Source organism: Synchiropus splendidus, chromosome 1 (assembly GCF_027744825.2).
Source record: "Synchiropus splendidus isolate RoL2022-P1 chromosome 1, RoL_Sspl_1.0, whole genome shotgun sequence".
In the NCBI taxonomy this organism is placed as follows: domain Eukaryota; kingdom Metazoa; phylum Chordata; class Actinopteri; order Syngnathiformes; family Callionymidae; genus Synchiropus; species Synchiropus splendidus.
The window spans coordinates 7,867,755-7,886,397 of NC_071334.1; the positions used below are offsets into that span (position 1 = coordinate 7,867,755).

An 18,643-nucleotide genomic window follows, 5' to 3' on the forward strand; every position below is an offset into this window, starting at 1 on the left:
GAATAAAGGCAATCTAATCTAATCTATATCCTGCGTCCAGCCAGTCTTTAGTCAGACTGATATATTTTTCTTCATTGAGATTTTTAATGGGATTTATTTTTTTAATACACATTGCAACAATTGCTCCAATTTTATTTTATCTATTATATAACAGTTTAAAATATAAAGTCATGACAATTTATACTGGATAAACCTCATGTAAAAAAAATAAACGTAGAGCATTATTTTTCTTTGATTTCGATACAGTCAGTCAGTCATGTGGCGTCCAGGAAAATGAATTGGTCGGCACTGGACAGAGACAGTGTGGATGATGGTGGGGGGTGGGAAAGAGAAGGAACCTACCACATCTGGCTGATTGATTATTCTCTCCTCCATTTAAACACGTGGCCAACGTTATTATCACACAGATCAATTGATTTAGAGCAAATGAATTGTCCCTCCGCTGTTCCCATGACTGTAGACGCGATCATTCACAGCGCTGCAGGCACCGACACGCCCGGATGTCTGGTTGGCTCAGGTGGAATTATGTGTTGTCTTGTGGATTGAGATTAAAGACCTCACCACCATTCCAGACCCACTTACTCACTCTTCCTGAACACTTTCTTATCACAAACATCTGTCTCGTGTCTCAACCACAGAATGGTGAGTGTGTGTGTGTGTGTGTGTGTTTGTGGTGGGTGGAAGTGTAATTGTGACACCTTGGGTGTCACTAATAACCTGATGAGAGTTTAAAGAAGGTAAAAGTACAAGTCTGCCTTGCATTGCTGTATTCCAATATTGCAGTCAAACCAAATTTTAATACTGTATAAAAGCATCATGTTGTCCGTGCTTTATGACCCTGCAATGCAAAATATTGATTGGACAAGAAAATAATCATGTCTGTGTATTGAAAATGCTCAAACAGTGTATGTTTTTGTGGGGTAGCTCAGATCCTTCTGTACTTGTGATGGTCGATGAGGATTCCTGAAACAGTGTCCGGATTTTCAGAGGCCACCAGGTGGCGCTGTGTGCTGCAAAATGGTTGGACTAGAACAACGAATGCGATGAAACCTCACATCATTTCTAAACCAAGAGCACCATCTAGTGGCTTCTGAAAATGAGCACACTGTTTCATCAACCTTGCAATACTGTTTCATACCTCAGCTACCCATTAATCAGAAACCTAGTCTTGATGTCCCAGCTCTAATTTTAATTGCTCTGCTGTCATGAGTGAAACTTATTGCATGAAGTTTGCCTTTGTTGTTTATAGAGAATACATTTTATTATGCATGTCCTTTAGCATTCAGTGTTTTAACTTGATGAAAATGTCTTTATAATTCTTAAAAAAAGTTTGCAGTTATTATAATACGTGTCTATTTGTCCTATTAAAATAGTACAATGTGTTTTTTTCTTTATTGTTGGACCAGGAAAAAAATGTTGATTTAAATGCATGTTTCTCACTTAAAAAGAGTACATTCGCACTCACCTTAAGGCACAAATGTCTGTCCTATTGACAGTTTCTTGAACCTCAACTAACGTTCTAGTGGAAACTATTCTAAGGTTAATAAACACAAGCAATCTGAAATGCAAAATGATGACAGTATTATTGGTCAGAATCTATACAATTACAAATGTATTTGCAACAAAGTTGATGTTTTATTATTGTAACTGGAATATAGCCATTTAACTCAGCAACCTGTCATAAAATGATAGCAAACAATGCTAAACTGAAATGCCTCATCTACTGTCCGCTCCAACAAAAGTCCACAACCACAGTGACATGTGTAGTGATTTTATTTACATGAATGCAAATTTTACATTAAACTCTACTCGATTAGAATCAATATTTCACTGTACATCTCACCAGAAAAGGAAACAGATGTGAGTGGACAGAAGTGCGTTACAAAAGTAAAACGTGGACTGGAGCACCCTCTGTGGCTCACTTGAAGTATGGCTGAATGACGAAAGAAAAAACTGAAACCTGGATAAGGATGTTTCCATATAGATTGTTGTTTCACCAACGCTTTATATTCCTTTAGATTACACATTCTCTACTCTGCAGTCGAAGCTATATTTTCTCTCCTCCACCATTAACTCAAAGCATCTTCATGTGCGAGAGGCTGACAGTCTAGCTGTCCTCTGCCTGCAGCATCTTCTCGATCTCCTGATCCCAGTGTTCCCCTTGGTTGTCTGATTCCGTCACCACCTCGTACTCCTGCAGCTCCTGCTGCAGCTCCTTCTCCCAGTCGGCTGACTCATCTACAAGAGTAGAATGCTTCTGGATGAGTCGGTTAAAATTGATCATTGCAACATTACGGTTGCTGACCTTCTGGAGAGGATGTGCTCTCCTTCTTGTCCAGCACCAGCTGCTCCATCTCTTTCCTCAGGTCCTCCTGATTGATAGCCGTTGAGTCGAACGCGTCACTAACAAACTCGGAGACGCCAGGGCTGGTGGAGATCTCCTCTTCTATTTCATGCGGCGTCTGAAAGACAGTGTTGCAGTGTCATCATGGAACCTTTCCCGGAATTTGAGTAGACGCTTAGTCGGCATTCCTCACCTTCTTCATGTCACTAATGGAGACCGGCGGAGTTTTTGGTCGGACATTGTCTGAAAAGAAACAGCAGAGAGGGCTAATGATGAAATCAACACCACTGATTTTTTTTTAATCAAACATACTTCAGTTTTTTCTCCATCCAGCAGTAATTTAAGATATTATATTACCACATACTGGTAAGAGTAACGCAGGAGCTACAGTATACCTTTGTGTGATGCCGGTGTAATGCGTTTCCTATTGTCTTTGTAGGTATATTAGCGTAATTTCCGGAATATAGAGTGCACTGGAATAATAGCCGCAGACCAGGTCTATAAGCCGCAGATGCAGTGAAAGGTCAGTGGTGCACCCGACTTAAAAATGCGTGAGGATCACTTCTAAACTAGTTTGGAAAATGGGCTCCAGCATGGAGACTGACTCAGGAAACAAACTGGAATCATCAACTCCTCACATCTTTTATTGACATTAAAGCACTCAAAATGCGCTGTTTTTGCCCACGTGTCCCACGCTCCGACACCACTGTCGGTCTCAGCTGCTGCTTCTCGTCTCCGCTCCTCAAGGAGATAGGCTCTGTGGGCGGGGCTGCGGACAGGCGGGTGCATTTTGAGCGTTTTATGGTCAATAAAACACTGTGATGTCATCGGTTTGATGTGACGAGGCTCATGACGCTCTTTGGCCTGTAAACACCCATATATCAGCCGCGTTGTTGTATAAGCCGCCGGGTTCAGACGAGAAAAGAGTAACGTCTTATAGTCCGGAAATTGCGGTAGATTAACAGACAGTTTTAGATTATTTGATGTTCATTTCAATGCTATAAACGAATTACGGAACATATTTTAGAGCTTGATGTTGCAGTCACTGGAATATTTGATAAAGTTTTAACTTTACTGTTAAAGTTTTAACTTTACTGTTAAAGATACTGTCCTGTTTATTCAGCACATCCTGTACAATTGACGAAAGTGGGAGTAGATCGAGGATCAGAGGTGAGATTTCCGGTGAGATTTGAAGAAATGCAAATTTTACTTGAATGAAAAGCAATACTCCCACACTTGCTCTGTGGTGGGGAGGTGTGGGGAAACACCTCCCACAGTTAATTTAACTGTGTGGTAGGTGGTAGGTTTAACCTACCACAGTTAGACAAGACCGCTGCTTCTGCTACAGAAGAAGGAATAATGAAGAATAATAATGCATAAGGCAGATATGAATGAACGATTAGGACTTATTAACTAGAGCAAGACTGAAGTTTCCTCAGCTTGTCGAGAGACCGACACTATTAGTCATGTTTAGAGTCAGAAATGGGCTGTGACGGGATCATCTACGAAGACTGTATAAACTAACTTCTCCCAACCCCAAGCTAGAACCACACTGAGACAAAGGTACGCAGCAATAATGGGAGGGAAAATGTGGAACTCACTGACAAAGGAAATGAAAAACCTGCACAACATGAAGGAAATGTATCTGTCACAGAAAGGGCAAGATGACCCTGGGGAAAAGACTTCAAAGAGCAGAAGCGACTGACAGGAGCACACAACAGAACAAAAAGGGCATGACACACAGGCACATCAGCATTGTTTGGGAAAATAGGAAAAGGTGGGGGACAACGGACAGAAATCATAAAAGCTACTTTTCGATCTCTCCAAAACATAAGACAAAAGGATGCCTTAAGTTTAGGAAAACCTAATTTAAGAAATGTAATTGACGTATATGTCAAACGCAGTTAATGTCTACAGACTAAAGGGGATTGAAATAAACATGTATTCATTCATATTACCATCCTGTTTGAAGAATGTCACAATAAATTTATGTTTTATTCTACTGTACTTATTGGTGTTTCAAAAAACATGAACTTCATTACATGACTGTTTTAGGTATGATTGATTATCCTGTTGAAAATGTAGAATTAATATGGTTGGTCCAATGGTTGCATTATTTTGTCTTTAATGTGGTTTGCCAAATTGTGTTACATAGAATAACCATTGTGTGTTGTTAGGTTAATAACTAGTGCCAATGTATGGAAGAACGTTCTTCATCCTTCTAATCTCACACTAAATATGAACGAGCAAATGTTTCCTGTCATCACCTCCCAGACCTTCTTTTCTTTTAAACGTTAAACTCCTTTTTTTTTTTTTTTAAATTGTGGATGTACCTGTAAGCACCACATCGTTGGGGGACACGCTGGATACTTGCTCATCCTTCTGCTGGGCTGCCAGCGCTGTCAACTGAGCCGACTGCTTGATCAGAGAGACTCGGTAGAAGTAGTTCCTCCAAAACACCTCCTCCTTCACACTGTGGGGACACATCCATTCAACCGCACAGAAGAAACGGTGAAAGGAACAGCGTGCTACTGACTGTTTGGGGACGAGATCAAAGCGCATGATATTGAGCAGCTGGTCTTCCTCCAGCATCACTGCGGCCAGAGGATACATCTGCTCCATGTCAAAGTGGAACTGGACTCCAGCTGGTGGGTCCCGCAAGAAGTTCCTCTTATCCTGCAATAATCACGAGGAAGATGAATTCCTATTAAAAGTGTTTCACAAATGAACTAAGTTACTTACAGCTGACAAAGCAAGAATTTGCTGCTGGATAGTTTCCTCATCGTTGTAGCCCACCCAGGGAGGAACTGCCGAGTCTGAACACAAAACATCATCATGTATTTGAAGATAATTCACTGCTACTGAGCTGGAATGCTGAGGATTAGTGATGGGTAGATGAGGCATCATGAAACAGTACTGCAGGTTTGATAAAACAGTATCTTAATTTTCAGAGGCCACTAGATGGCGCTCTTGGGTTGGAAATGATGTGAGGTTTCATTGAATTAGATGTTCAGGTCCAAACATTTTACAGCAGACAGCGCCATCTGGTGGCCTCTAAAAATCAGGACACTGTTTCATGAAACCTCATGGACCCATCAGTACTGCTGTGGATGGACAAGTTGTGTTTCTTTAGATTTCTGTGATGCTCTGAAACCACAACTTAAACAATCAACCAGCCAAAAAGGATACAACTTAATAATTACAAAGAAAATGATGGCACTTCATTTTCATTTCCATTAGGAGAAACATTTAAATGTCACATTAAATTGTTACAAAAAATCAATACTATGTTGACGCATGTTATTTCATTATGAAAGTAAGACTTGTCATGGTGAAAGTAACAATAAATTGTAAAGTTATATTCATATCTACAGGTGAAATTAGTAATTATCATCACTCAATCAATAAGACGTGTATTTTAAGGTGGAAATTTCCATATTATCTGAGTTTTCTTAAGAGACCAAAATCATTTTAGGTGGGTGTCCTCTGAACATTCTGGTCTTTTCCCACAGTCCATAAACCATCAGTGGTCTGTAGGTGTGAGCTTCTGTGATAGACTGGGAACCTGTCATCAATGTTCACAGTTGCTTATCCCAACTTGGGTTAAAACTAGAATTATTTCTCTACAAATTTCTTGTGTTTTAAATGTTCAACAGTACATAGCGGTTACAGTTATATTACTGTTCATATCATAGGTGTTTTATGTTTCTGCCTTGGTGAAGTTTAATAATAGTACATTCAAATGACTATTTTATATTTTGACCTGATCGGAGTCAAATATCCAATTAAAAATTATATACAATAAAAATAAAGATCATTTATAACCTGGGGCAATTTTTTAACATTAATGTGTTCATCTTTTCAAACAAACTGTACAGTACATGGCAAAGTGTATTCATAATTGAATAATGAAGTGAAAATAGGCACATTTTCTTGGGAAGAGACTGTTTTTAAACCAGCTCCAGAAACACATAAACAAATGAAAGGTTTGAAATTATTGAATAGATTAAAAAGTACCTGATTTTTTGGCCTTTTTTTCTTGTACAAATCTTTCCTGCTCCTTCTGGAAGTCTCCAAGAAAGGTCTACAAGAAACATGAAAGTCATGTGAAGAAAAAAAAACCCAAATAATTAACCTAATTGCTACTCATAAACAGGTTTTCTTACTCAACAGCATTTCTGCATTCTTTGCATGCAGCAGAAGTTCATAGCAGTGCGTGTGAACAGCTCACCTTGTCTATGATTCCATCTATTTTGCCTTCTTCCACGCTCTTTTTGATGGTCTGGGCAGTTTCTACCATGGAATCTGATATCTTTTTTGTAGCATTGGATGCAAAACTGAAAATATAGTCTGGAAAGAAGAAGAAAAGATAAGGAAGTAGGCACGTTACCTTATTATTTCTAAATTGCTTGGTTTTAAATGTGGCGTCAACAACCACAATTAGGTGAAGAATTTAAGAATTGAGGTCAACACCATCAGAGATACGAAAAAAATATCAAGTTATTTTTGCAGCTATAAGAAAATGCGGTGATATACACGCATGTTAACGCATTAGCTCCTTACCACCCAGGCCCTTTCCTTGGTCGCTCCGCTCCTGGATCTCCTCCGCACGACCATCCTGTTCAGCTAACTGCTGTTTGTTTACTTCGTTTTGAGCCTCCACCACCTTCTCCGCTTCCGGCTCCGCTCTCAGCTGGTCCGTGTCATCTGACGTCTTCGTGTAGGTCGGGGTTTCCAGACCTAGCCAAGACCCCAGACCCTTAAACATCTTAGTCGTGTGTAAAAGTAACGTCAAAACACAAACAAACGTACTGCAGCCTGCTCTAAAAGACGCAGGCAGGAACTAAACAAACAGGTTCTTTTTCTTCTACTACTTCGTGTCATGACGCACACGCGTGCGCTACTGCCACTAGGAGGCCAAATAGTGCAATGATTATTTTCATATGGTTATGTATTGGGAACTCACTTCGAGGCCTCTACAGTAAGTAATCGATGCACAGAATCGGCACTCATCTCTCTCCTGTTTAATATTTCTCAATTTTCACTTTACATTGCCGTTGAAAATGTAATTATAGTCACATTAAAGTTGAGTTATCACAGTGATTCGATAGTATGTTGTGTTTTGTTAATCAAAATATCGGTCATATCCTCTACTGATTGTCTATCAATGGAGTATCTTCACAACATTCGTAAATACGAAATACGTTGAGTTGCTGCCTACAAAAATATATTTAATCAGAGCCTGAATAACTTCTGCCGCTCTGTGATTGGCTGAGGTGAAAGAAAAACATATTGTATTGCATTGTCTGGCAACTTGCCTGCTTGAGGTCTTGTCTCCTGCAGTGGTTTGAGTGATGTCATCTGGTAACTGCGATGCCAATTAATTCAATTTATTAATTTTGTAGTAGCCACAACTCGAGGTGTGTAAACGTGTGGGACGAGCATAAAGAGAGACACGAAATTGTGAGTGTGTGTTTTAAATAGAAACACAACTGTATTGAATTATATATTTTTAAATATATATTTTGCAGAAAATTCTATTCAGGACTGTTGGGAAATTGTCTTCGATAAAAATGTATGTTTCACTTTTAAAGTTGCATTTAAACATTTATTATGTAAATCAGAACACGTCAATTTACAGTTTTAATCCTTTACAGCACGTTTGACACGTACATCAATTTTGCACGCAATTTATATGCTCTCCATCAAGACTTGTCTTTATTGCATGAAATAAAAAAGGCAAAAATAATAGTTAACTCGAAATGTATCAAGAAGAGTATGTCTTTCATCCATCCAAGAGGCTCCTAAACATTTCACTGAGTGCGAGACTTATCCCTCAGTAGTCCAATTGTCACCACCAGGTGGCGTTAAGGAGCGGGTCTGTTGAAGAAGACGTCAGACCGTGCGAGGAAGACGGTCAATTGAGACCAGAAGTAGGTCGTTTTTTTTTCGCTCGTTTCTTTTAATGTAACGTCATATTCTGTGACTATCCACATTTGTGACTGATTTAATTTTAATTTCTCCTAATCCCTCTGTTTCCTTACTCTATTCACGTAAGTCAACCGGCGTAAACATAAAGACCGCTTCCGATCGCCCTGAACTTAAGTCAAGAACAAGGCATTTTAAGCGAAATTTGAGTTTTCTGTTATAATTTACGAGGTAGAAATGTAAACGTATTCATCTGTCGTTTGTTGTGCTGTTTTGCTTCCTTCGGTTTATGCTTTAGCAATGTCCATGTCCAGGGAAGCGAGTGTTTGAATGGAAGAGATTGCACAAACAGATAATTTTGTTTACTGCCTCTTCAAATGACTAAGCGATTTTGTTCCGACAGCTCGTCCTTTCATGTGTGTGGCAAGTGAAACCAATATATACTCCATCATTGCGTTGTTTTTTTTCCAGACTAAAGATGAAGACATTAATGGTGTTTGATTTCGACCACACTCTAGTGGATGACAATAGTGACACTTGGGTTATAAGGTTAGTGGCTGACTATCTTCTTCAAAGCAGTGTTGGCTAGTGTTCAACAGTTTCTTGTGTTGTGTCTAATGACTTCCTTATTCCTTAACGTTGACATGTTATTACCTTTCATTTTCTAATGTAGCAGACAATGGGAATGAAAACAATGCTTAAATATTAACTGTATATTGGCAGATGTCTTCCTGGTCAGACTATTCCCGACTCCCTGAGGAATTCCTACCGAAGAGGCCACTGGACAGAATTCATGGGAAGATTAATGAACTATATTGGTAAGTTGTTTTCCTGCCAGTCATGCCTGCGGTCTGTTTTATGGGTTTCACTTTCTCGCCTTAAATAAAAATAGAAATCCTGAGCCCTCAACTGAAGGAGATAGTGTGGTCACCAAATCATACTGTGCTCTCACCAAGGAATGTGGGATGCCATTTTATTATAGTAAGAGAACTTTGTTGTTGTCTGTTTTAAAAACAGCTTGAAAATGTGACCCATTCATAATGGGACATATGAGGAACAAGTTTTTTGTTTACAACTGTGACGTAAATATCATGACTGAAGATGAACCGTTATGAACAATGTTGTTCTTATACATTTATATAAATTACCTTAATTGATGGTATAACGGTAAAATGGTCGCAAGGACAAAATGGGGGGAAATTTTGTGAAATTATGTTAGCAGAGAATATTTATGACATAAAACGAAATCATTTGTTGTAGTATAAATATAAGTTAATTCGCTTTACAACTACTCGTTTGTAATCATGTTTGTTCTTTCAACTAAAACCTGTCACTAGTGCTGCATAGATGAGGTTTCAGGACACAGTATATTAGGGTTGATGAGGTTTCATGAAACAGTGTTCTGATTTTCACAGGCCACCAGATGGCACTGTCTTTTGTAAAATGTTTAGACTTGAACAACTAATTCAGTGAAACCTCACATCATTTCTAAACCATGATTGCCATCCAGTGGCCTCTGAAAATTAGGACACTTTTTCATCAACCCTGCAATACTGTTTCCTGGCACCTCATCTACCCACCACTACCTCTCATGTGCGTGGTGGTATGTGTTGAGTGTATTGAGTGTGAATTGGTTGAAGCATCTTGAGTTGCGTCATATTGTATGATTTTTTTTTTTTTTAATCCCTGTGTCCATCAGGAGACCAGGAGGTGCGTCCGGACCAGGTGCGCAAGGTCATGGAAACTATTCCCTTCACAGCTGGGATGACAGATTTGCTTGCTTTCATATCAGAAAATAAGAACACTATCGATTGCATAGTTATATCCGATGCCAACACCATGTTCATTGACTGGATCCTACATGCTGCCGGACTTCAGCAGGCTGTAGATAAAGTCTTCTCCAACCCAGCCAAGTTCAATGACCTGGGCTACATGGAGGTACATTGTCACCACTCACACGATTGTGACAGATGTCCTGTCAACCTCTGCAAGAAGAAGGTCTTGAACATGTATTTGTCGGAGCGCATGGAGCGAGGCGTGGAGTACCAGCAGATATTTTACGTGGGGGACGGTGGGAACGATTTCTGTCCGACTGCCTGTCTGAGGGGCCATGATGTCATCATGCCCAGGAAGGGCTACACACTGGAGCGACTTCTTGCTACCCTTGAGGACAAAAAGGATGAGGCTTCATTAAGAGCACGTGTTATTGCCTGGAGCAATGGCACCGAAATCCTAGAGCAGCTGAAGTCCAGTGTGAAGTTGTAACCCAGCTGTCTTTTATTTAGAAAATACGGTGCTACTAATTAATTATTAAATTACTTCCAGCTTTTCACGCCAGTTTTATTTTTTCTGGAGGGAGGGGGTTTTGTGAGCTGGACCCCGCGATGTACAACTTGAAAGCAGATTTTTTTTTTTATTGGTGTTCCAATTGCGTTCTTAATTCAGACAATGTTTTTATTTAAATTATTAATTGACAGTGTATATCATTTAAAAGGCACTCCATTAACTCCACTCATGTGAGTAGAATTATACTTGGGTATTTATCATTGTGAGATTCTTATTGTTTCAGCTACTTGAGAGACTTTTTACATTTTAAGAAACTGCTCCAGGCTTTTTCATACAATATCATACAACTTTTTTTGTACGATATTTGCAAAGTTGTGGCAAACCTACACTTAAATCTGTTTGTCATTGAGAATGATGTGTTGTGGTGTAGTTTATTCTTTTTATGCTTTTAGCTGATATTTAATTGGTAATGTATTTAATTTTGTTGTTTGATGATTTGCATCAGCTGACCACTTTCACATGATCTAGTTAGTCATTGTGTTGCCTCTGTAGTATGTGCAGTGAGTTGTTATGAACACAGATCAATTGAAGCAATTTCATGTATCTGAAGTCTAAATTATGTTTGTGTCATCTCATCGCCTATGCAAACGTGTGGACCAGCAAGTTATTGGATGCAGGCTTGTAGCCAGCTCTGTCACTGTTTATACACATCACAAAGAAGCTTCGTACTATTTTAGGTGACTCTTGGCCAGTGAGAACAGCATTTTCTCAGTCAGTCTACCTCAGAACTTTCCTGTCTGTCCACAACAACAATAACACCCCTGACACACATGTTTACTCTGATGGTTATGGTGAAGTATTATGGTTGTCAATGTTATCAAATATGTGATGTGTTGTGATTATATTTTCACACATTTGGATTACAAACTAAAGGAATACTCTTAGTTTGCTTAGCTGTGCTTGTCTGTGTTGGCTATGGCTAATCAAAGACAAATAAAATGTTTTGGCACCTGGAGCTAAGATCATTATTTACAATAAATTCAAGTATAAACTCGAGCGGAAAGTTTTTCACGTGTTGGGTGATTGATGGGTGAGTAGTACTTAGTTTTCACGCACTCATTTTCGGAAGTTTATTTTAGTTTTACACGTATTCCGTCTTGGAACAGTCTTGAAAATGAAAAGACGGTTACACTTTTATTCAGTAGATGGCGTTGTTTCTTCAAGGTTTGCTCTGTGAGCAGAAGAAGAATTTGGCTGGTAGGTTAACAGCGGCTAGCAGCATAGAGCTGCCGGAGCTGGGGCAGTGGATACGGGAAAGGACCCCGGGACGGACGACTGGATCCGCGGCTGGAAAACGCAACGGATAAAAAAACAAAGTGGCCGGGAAATTCGTGGATTTACCTCTTCGTTTCTGGATTTCTATATAAGAAGTATGGTAAAAGTGCATAACTGCCGAACTTGAACTAAGATGCGGTGGTGAGTGAAGCTAAGCTAAGCCCGAGATGTTATTTTCGAGCACACCTTTCGACTTTCGAGTACTTTCGACGATGTGATATGGTGGCTGACATAGACTTTTGTCATGTTGCCTAGTTTTATATCAAATCGCCTCTATTGCAGCTAACTTAATTTACAAAACTCGAGCGTTAGCCATCTAGCTGGCTAGGAGCTAACGCTGCCAAAGAACTCAAGTGTTTCCACGTCACCTGATGAAAACAACCCCTTTATCAGACGCCACTTGATATTTTGATGTAGTTTGGTAACAATTATAAAACAGACACTTTATTGGAGTACGTAGTGTAAATATCGACGAACAAGCCACCTCAAAGCTAAATTGCTAACCCGAGTTAGCCGGCCAAAGTTGGATTCCTGCCCCGAATCCTGCTGTCTCTTTCTCCGGGGCCCTTAAAGACTCCTGCTGGTCTTGGTTCAGCCTCGACAAACGTGGACCTCAGTGGATTATCTTGCTGTTTTTTGGGAATATATTCTGTCTATCGCGAGATTTGGAATAACGGGACTCTTCGAAGGTAAATTTATTGATTCCATCACGTGACTGGTTCTGATTGTATGCTAATAAATGGCTGTGAGTGTACTTTGTTTACAGAGTTGCAAGCACAGCCAGAAAGTCAATGTTTGAATGAATGTTCACTGCCCTCCGTTGATCTTCTCTATTTTTGTTATCAAAGAGCAACAGGACTTTTCAGTTTCTGTTTGTACATAACTGGTCTCTTGCGAATGAGGAACCCATTTCAAGCTTGAAAAAACAATTTGGTCTTCATTTAACAGAAAATGAAACCCAAGCCACATGTTGCCTCCAATGTAGGCTACTGTTCTCTGGTACTCACCTTCGGTTTGTTTATATATGCGAAGTCGATGTTTCTTGGGTTAGGTATGGATACCAACAAAGTCAAGAAGGAGATGAGGTAGCTGGAAGATACTGTAAACTGTGTTTCCAATCTGAAATGGGAGGAACCTCATAAGCTAAGATAAATGCCTACAACGACCTGTATGTTAGAAGAAAGTGGCCACTGAAGCCCACATTGTGTCAGGAAACACATCAGTTTTTTTCAATTGACTTTTTAAATTAGTTAGGTGTTACAGCATTACACATTCAGTAAGCAAACTTATGGATATGCAATTCAAGTATACTTGCATGCAAAGTATACTAACTTATACTTATGCAAGTATTTCCTCACTAAAATCGAGAAAAACACGACGGTGCATGATGATATGGCAAAAGTGACCAAAGAGGGGCATGTGTGGGTCACGTCCAAACATCAGCTGCTTATATTAACTCTCTTGGTTTCAGTAGTCTGCCAATATTGTGATGTGTGATGCTTCCATGCTGGGTTGCCATGGATCCACCATCTGTCATTCCCTGTTGTGATGCTGCATGGCCCCTCCCCCAATAAATAAAGTGATTTGACTGGGTTATGCACCATCGATGAGTCAAGCTATCAAGCTAATCAAGTCAACTTTAAATGTTATGTTGTCTTTCTGGTCATATTTATTTATGAGCTGTCAAAATTATTAAGTTGGTGTGTCATAAGGCTTCATTAATGGGAATAGAATCTGTGTTAGCACCTCAGGCGAGTGAATAGGTCAAATGTGTGGCAGTGGGTATTTGAGTTTCCTCACTATTTGTTCTTGAGTGTAGGTATGTTAAACCCCCTCACATGACTCCTGGCTTTTGTGTCTGCAGTCTGTCTGCGGGACTTAAGCCCCTTCCCATGGAGGTTTCAACCTCCTGCTCACGCGAGATAACTCTCTGCTGCTGGTTCATAATCATGATCATACATTAATACACATGTTGGCATATATATATATATATATAATATACACTCACACGACTCAAAAGCTTTAGCGAGTAATGCGCAAGCATGGTTATTGTCTGTCATGCACTGTATGAATTTGCATTGACAACCAAGACAGCAAGCAGAACGAAATATTATTGCTTGAAGTGAGAGTTCACTGTGGTGACAGTGGCAGAAAATAAACTTTCTCCTATTTAACACAAACCTTGTGTTGCCAAAAGTGTGGCCATCAGATAGGTGACATACATTTTGGTGATGAGTACTTTGAACTAAACCTTGTGGAATTACAGAGTTTGATGTGTTGCTGATGTCAGGTTCTCGTAGGAGTCTGAGAGATTTGTCGTTGGGATTGATATGGCGTTTGTCTGCTTGCCAGGAGAGCTTCCCTATTAAATTACTTTTCAGTAAGCGCTGGGGTTGTAATGTTTTAAGTGAAATAGCTAAAATAGCTCCAAAGTTGCATTTACTGGATGTGGGTTCTTTAACCCTAGATTAAGACTGCCACCTGGGAGGCTTGATCCGTGGTTAAATATAGGCTTACCACCTACATTTCATTCTCCCTTACACTGTCTGTAAAACTCCATTTGGAATGTATCACACTGAAATAATTCTGATAATCCCAGTGGGAATTTCAATGGATAGTTAAGATTTTTAGTTCAACATAGCAGTTCAAGTGACCACTCATATTCATCTATTCCGTTTTCCTCATAACTATTTCTCTTTGACTCTAGATGATGTGCGAGGTGATGCCTACCATCAGTGAGGCAGAAGGGCCTGGCGGGGGAGGAGGCAGCGGTCGACGGGGCTCTGGTTCGCCGCTACAGTCAGACTCTGAAGGTCATTTTGAGTCGCTGATGGTATCCATGCTGGAGGAGAGGGATCGTCTTCTGGAGACTCTGAGAGAGACTCAGGAGAATCTGGGATTGACCCAGGGAAAACTGCATGAGGTCAGCCATGAGAGAGACTCGCTGCAGAGGCAACTGAACACGGCACTACCTCAGGTCAGTCCAATCTTCTCTCTTCTTGCACATATATTCATTCATCTATTTAGATTTTCTCCAGTGGCATTTTCAGGTTGTTATGCAAGTGTTATGATGACAGAGGCTCTTTTCTGTCTCACTTCTATTTTTGCATGATGTCACTAGTCAATGTCAGTTTTCTAAGTTAAGATTTCTCAAAGATTCAATAAAACATTTATAACATATTGAGTCAAACGGACCAACGTTCCCTAATTAAAATACTGGAATTGCCCAGTTAATTTATTCTTTGTTTCCTAGTTGGTAAAAGTTGACTGTAGTAGTGGGGAAGCTAGATATATTTCCCAATAACAACAGAGTCATCCCAACCTTGTTTCCTTCCCACTGCCATCTCAGAGCAGTTCAACACAGAAATTTGTTTGGCGCGTGAAGTGTGCCATTGTGCTGCTCCAGATGACAATGGCTCCTTGGATGTTGCATCTTAATGTAGATTAATTGACAAGTATGCTCATAGCGTGTACTATGGTCCTGTCCACACAAAGATGCCCTCGGTGGACAGCACAAGGTCCTTGTTGTATAGGCATTTTATCGACACGAAACTGGGGTTTTCAATCATGTGTACCACAAATTTGATGAAAACAGTAATCTCACTTTCTCCCGAAACTCATGACTGCACAACAGCGACGAGCTGTCAGTCAGTTGCAGCTGTTGAGCAACTGGAAATGTGCTCTTTCACAATATTGAAAGACTTTTCTTGACCAGAATCACACGTTTACCCGAGTGACTGACTTGCCGGCGTTGATGGAGTGTGTAGCTCTTGGCCTTCACCAGATACGTTTACAGAACTGGCTAGAAAATGAGCACCACCCATCGCTGGCCGCTCTCCAATGTCTTTGTCAGTCTGAAGTAGAGTGTGACCCGTAGAACAGCTCATCCACTGGCCGTCACCAATGTCTCTGGTGTTGTTCGTGTGAACCAAGCCTCAGTTAGTGCCTAGGGTTCAATTGAAAACGAGATAGGCCCTGGGAAAGCGCATATATCCGCTGTGTCAGGTGTCATAACTTCCATGACGTAATTATTACATTGGCTTGCCACACAATCATGAAATCTCAATTTCGTTTTTTCAATGTGATCTTAAGGTCCAAACGCCATGCTCTGAACGCTACACCTGCTGGTGTATTCCTCTGTAGTAACTAGTGTTTCGCACCAATGAACATACAAATTAGAAATAATGACACATTTTGTCATCAATGTCACATGAAAGTAGATTTTCTATTTTTGCTGCTCTTTGCCCATTGAAAAACAACTACGGGAATTTTTTACCGTCGGTGAATCCAACCTCCTGACTTTGTTCTATTTCCTCCTGCCAAACTCAAATCCCTTCTAAGATAGCACTGATTTTTTTTTAATTGAAACTCGTTTGTCCGGTTTGGTGGTATTCTGTTCACACACCAGCGCACTAAAGAAGAGCCTCCGTGATTGCTCATGGTAATAATTTGCAGCTCACAGTATGCACTTAAATGACTTTCACAGATTGAAATTCGGCAAAACTATTAAAAACACAAAAATGTTTCTTTTTTTTCACTCTTTTTTTTCTTATTAGTGCTCTTCAAAATTACTTATTATATGCCAATGATGGTTCTTATTACAGTACATACCTACAATATCGCAATATATTGCAATGTATCATATCGCTACTCTGGTATCAAGATACGCATTATAGATACTTGCTAATACACAGCCCTACTTTCATTCAGGCAGGACTGCTCCCTCTGATTCTGATTCAGCATTGGTGTTTTGGTTCTTTATACAATATATATTTAAATGTGTGATCGAATTGTTTTGCCTTGAAATTCAGCATTGTGTTTGGCCTTACAGCCTGGTGTTGTTGGCTGAAGACTTTTATTCATGTTAGTAGTCAGTTAATGCAGCTTCAGAAAGCTTTATATTAAAGACACTAAACTGTAATTACTGATATGTTGATAATTGTCTTATTCTTGTAATGGGTTTTGCCTACATAAGTCAGGAAGCTGACTCTCTGGCTCAATACTAGTAAGTTAAACAGTTCATAACTAATTAAAAGGTGTTACCTGATCTCCTGAAGGAAGGCGTCAATTATTCATCATTCATCATTTATGCGCGTATGTTTGAGTGCTTCTGTCTTTATTCTGCCCCTATGATCAATGGTCATGACACACAGCGGCTGTTGTCACAAGCAAAACTGGTGTAAGGTTTTGTAATTAAAGATTCTGAAATGGCATTATACACTTTAAATTGTGTTTGAATTATGTCCAATTCTTTAAATTAGCATTTTTTCCAACGCAGTTTGTTTGCATAACAAAGAGAAATATTGTCATCTGCTGCTGTAGTCCCACTGTCTGAACCTTGCATTTAATAGAGTCAATCTTGCATTAGATCTTTGCATTTTGGCTTCTCATTTTAGAATGAGATTAAAAGAATAGTTGCTCTTCGAATAGTCATGTTGAGCGCGAGCTGGCCAATGTTTTGTCAATTAACCCAGCCGTTGATATCGCAGCAGACATTCCACTGAAGGTGACAACACACCATAATTGGTGTGAACCACAACTCCTGGATGCCTATTGCTGTGTGTGTGGACTGGAAATGATTCATCGGTGTGAAAAAGCTTTCTTTTGTCTTCATGGTAAACAGCATGTATGGACAGCCGTGTACCTTTTATCAGGAAACGTCATTGATGAGTCTCAAAAGAAAAGGAACAGAAGGGGTTTTGATGGCATTGAATGTGCTGCTTTACTAAACGGTGAAAACTACTTGTTCAGCCATCCCAGTGTATCTTGAATAAATCGGTTGCTGCCCCAGTTGTTTGAAGATAACTAATTAACACCAGTTTTATGCGTTCAAGAATAGACTGACTTCCACCTCAGGGTTCGTCTTTTGTGGTCAAGTTCTGAGGGAATCGAAGAAGTCGTTCAACTCACCAGCTGTTCTTTTTACTTGGTTACACGATTAGAATTGGTCGCTGTTACTTTGTTCTATTTCAGTAGTCTCTCTTTGATGGTTCATTCTGCGAGACAATCGGGTGAATGGGATTTTCAATTGATTGTCCCTTGACAAATGTGAGGATTTAAGTCGCAATGTGTTGATGGAGAACAAACAAGGTGATCATGCAGCAAGGTTTTATTGATTATCCAGCAGCACATAATCATTTTGTCAAATGAATTGAATAGTCAGTGAAATACTCAAATTAAAGTATTTCACTGTATATTAATTCTATGTAGCAGTAATGAGTGTCCAATGTGAAACACGATTTAAAGAAAATGTTACTCAAGTATCATCTCATCAGTGCATCACAGTGATGCCTGGGTCTGTGGGGTTTTTGGTGGCCTTCGTCCTATTGAAAATGAGGACAACAGTGGACGGTACATCTGACAGTAGCATTGTCACTTTGATCTGTAGTCGAGATTTCTGATGCGACAAATCAGTTGTTTTGGTAGCTTGAGTCTGACGCCATTTGTAATGACCTGAGTGATGAGAGTGACCCATGGAAGTTTTCACACTGCAGTGATTGTCTTCCGACACAGAAGTTATGTTGCACCTGGTCGCTATTCAGTGACTATAGATTTAAGTCCGCTAGCCTCAAAACCAATCGGGATTTTAAATAGAGGTGAAGACATTACACCGTGCTGCCTTTGATATTCCAGCTGGTGCCTCAGACGATTGGTGTGTTTGCTCTGTGTCGTGGCGGCCTGACCAAGTCAGTGCTGAGACAAAGAGCCTGTTGTTCTTTACAAGCAGCACTTGTGCTCCTCAGAATCCGG

At 39.9% G+C, this 18,643-nt stretch overlaps 3 protein-coding genes across 16 annotated transcripts in view; 2 read left to right on the forward strand and 1 right to left on the reverse strand.

Annotated features, from left to right (window-relative positions):
* Nucleotides 1-1,758: 1,758 nt before the first annotated feature.
* Nucleotides 1,759-7,971, reverse strand: syap1 (synapse associated protein 1). 2 transcript variants are annotated; one of them, XM_053853341.1, is made up of 10 exons: nt 7,663-7,971; nt 6,908-7,084; nt 6,576-6,694; nt 6,362-6,428; nt 5,087-5,160; nt 4,881-5,020; nt 4,678-4,817; nt 2,538-2,587; nt 2,306-2,462; nt 1,759-2,238 (listed from the first exon to the last, which is right to left on the reverse strand). In XM_053853341.1, exons 1-10 carry the CDS (start codon nt 7,703-7,705, stop codon nt 2,108-2,110), a joined length of 1,098 nt encoding a protein of 365 aa, XP_053709316.1. In that variant the 5' UTR covers nt 7,706-7,971; the 3' UTR covers nt 1,759-2,107. The 2 variants fall into 2 exon arrangements, with proteins under 2 accessions (XP_053709316.1, XP_053709317.1); XM_053853342.1 differs by lacking the exon at nt 7,663-7,971 and having other exon boundaries at nt 6,908-7,230.
* A 182-nt stretch (nt 7,972-8,153) lies between these two features.
* phospho2 (phosphatase, orphan 2) lies at nt 8,154-11,589 on the forward strand. 2 transcript variants are annotated; one of them, XM_053853352.1, is made up of 4 exons: nt 8,154-8,277; nt 8,744-8,821; nt 8,996-9,090; nt 9,972-11,589. In XM_053853352.1, exons 2-4 carry the CDS (start codon nt 8,751-8,753, stop codon nt 10,535-10,537), a joined length of 732 nt encoding a protein of 243 aa, XP_053709327.1. In that variant the 5' UTR covers nt 8,154-8,277; nt 8,744-8,750; the 3' UTR covers nt 10,538-11,589. The 2 variants fall into 2 exon arrangements, with proteins under 2 accessions (XP_053709327.1, XP_053709328.1); XM_053853353.1 differs by lacking the exon at nt 8,154-8,277 and adding an exon at nt 8,285-8,397.
* Nucleotides 9,000-18,643, forward strand: part of ppfia1 (PTPRF interacting protein alpha 1) — a 29,834-nt gene continuing 20,190 nt past the window's right edge. For 9 of the 12 annotated variants that reach the window (XM_053853239.1, XM_053853232.1, XM_053853236.1 and 6 more), the window contains exons 1-2: nt 11,798-12,582; nt 14,601-14,870. In XM_053853239.1, the coding sequence (XP_053709214.1) occupies nt 14,601-14,870 (270 nt within the window). In that variant the 5' untranslated portion in view covers nt 11,798-12,582. Of the gene's footprint in view, nt 9,091-11,797; nt 12,583-14,600; nt 14,871-18,643 lie in introns of those variants that run through there. The other 3 variants (XM_053853241.1, XM_053853243.1, XM_053853233.1) reach the window with 2 other exon arrangements.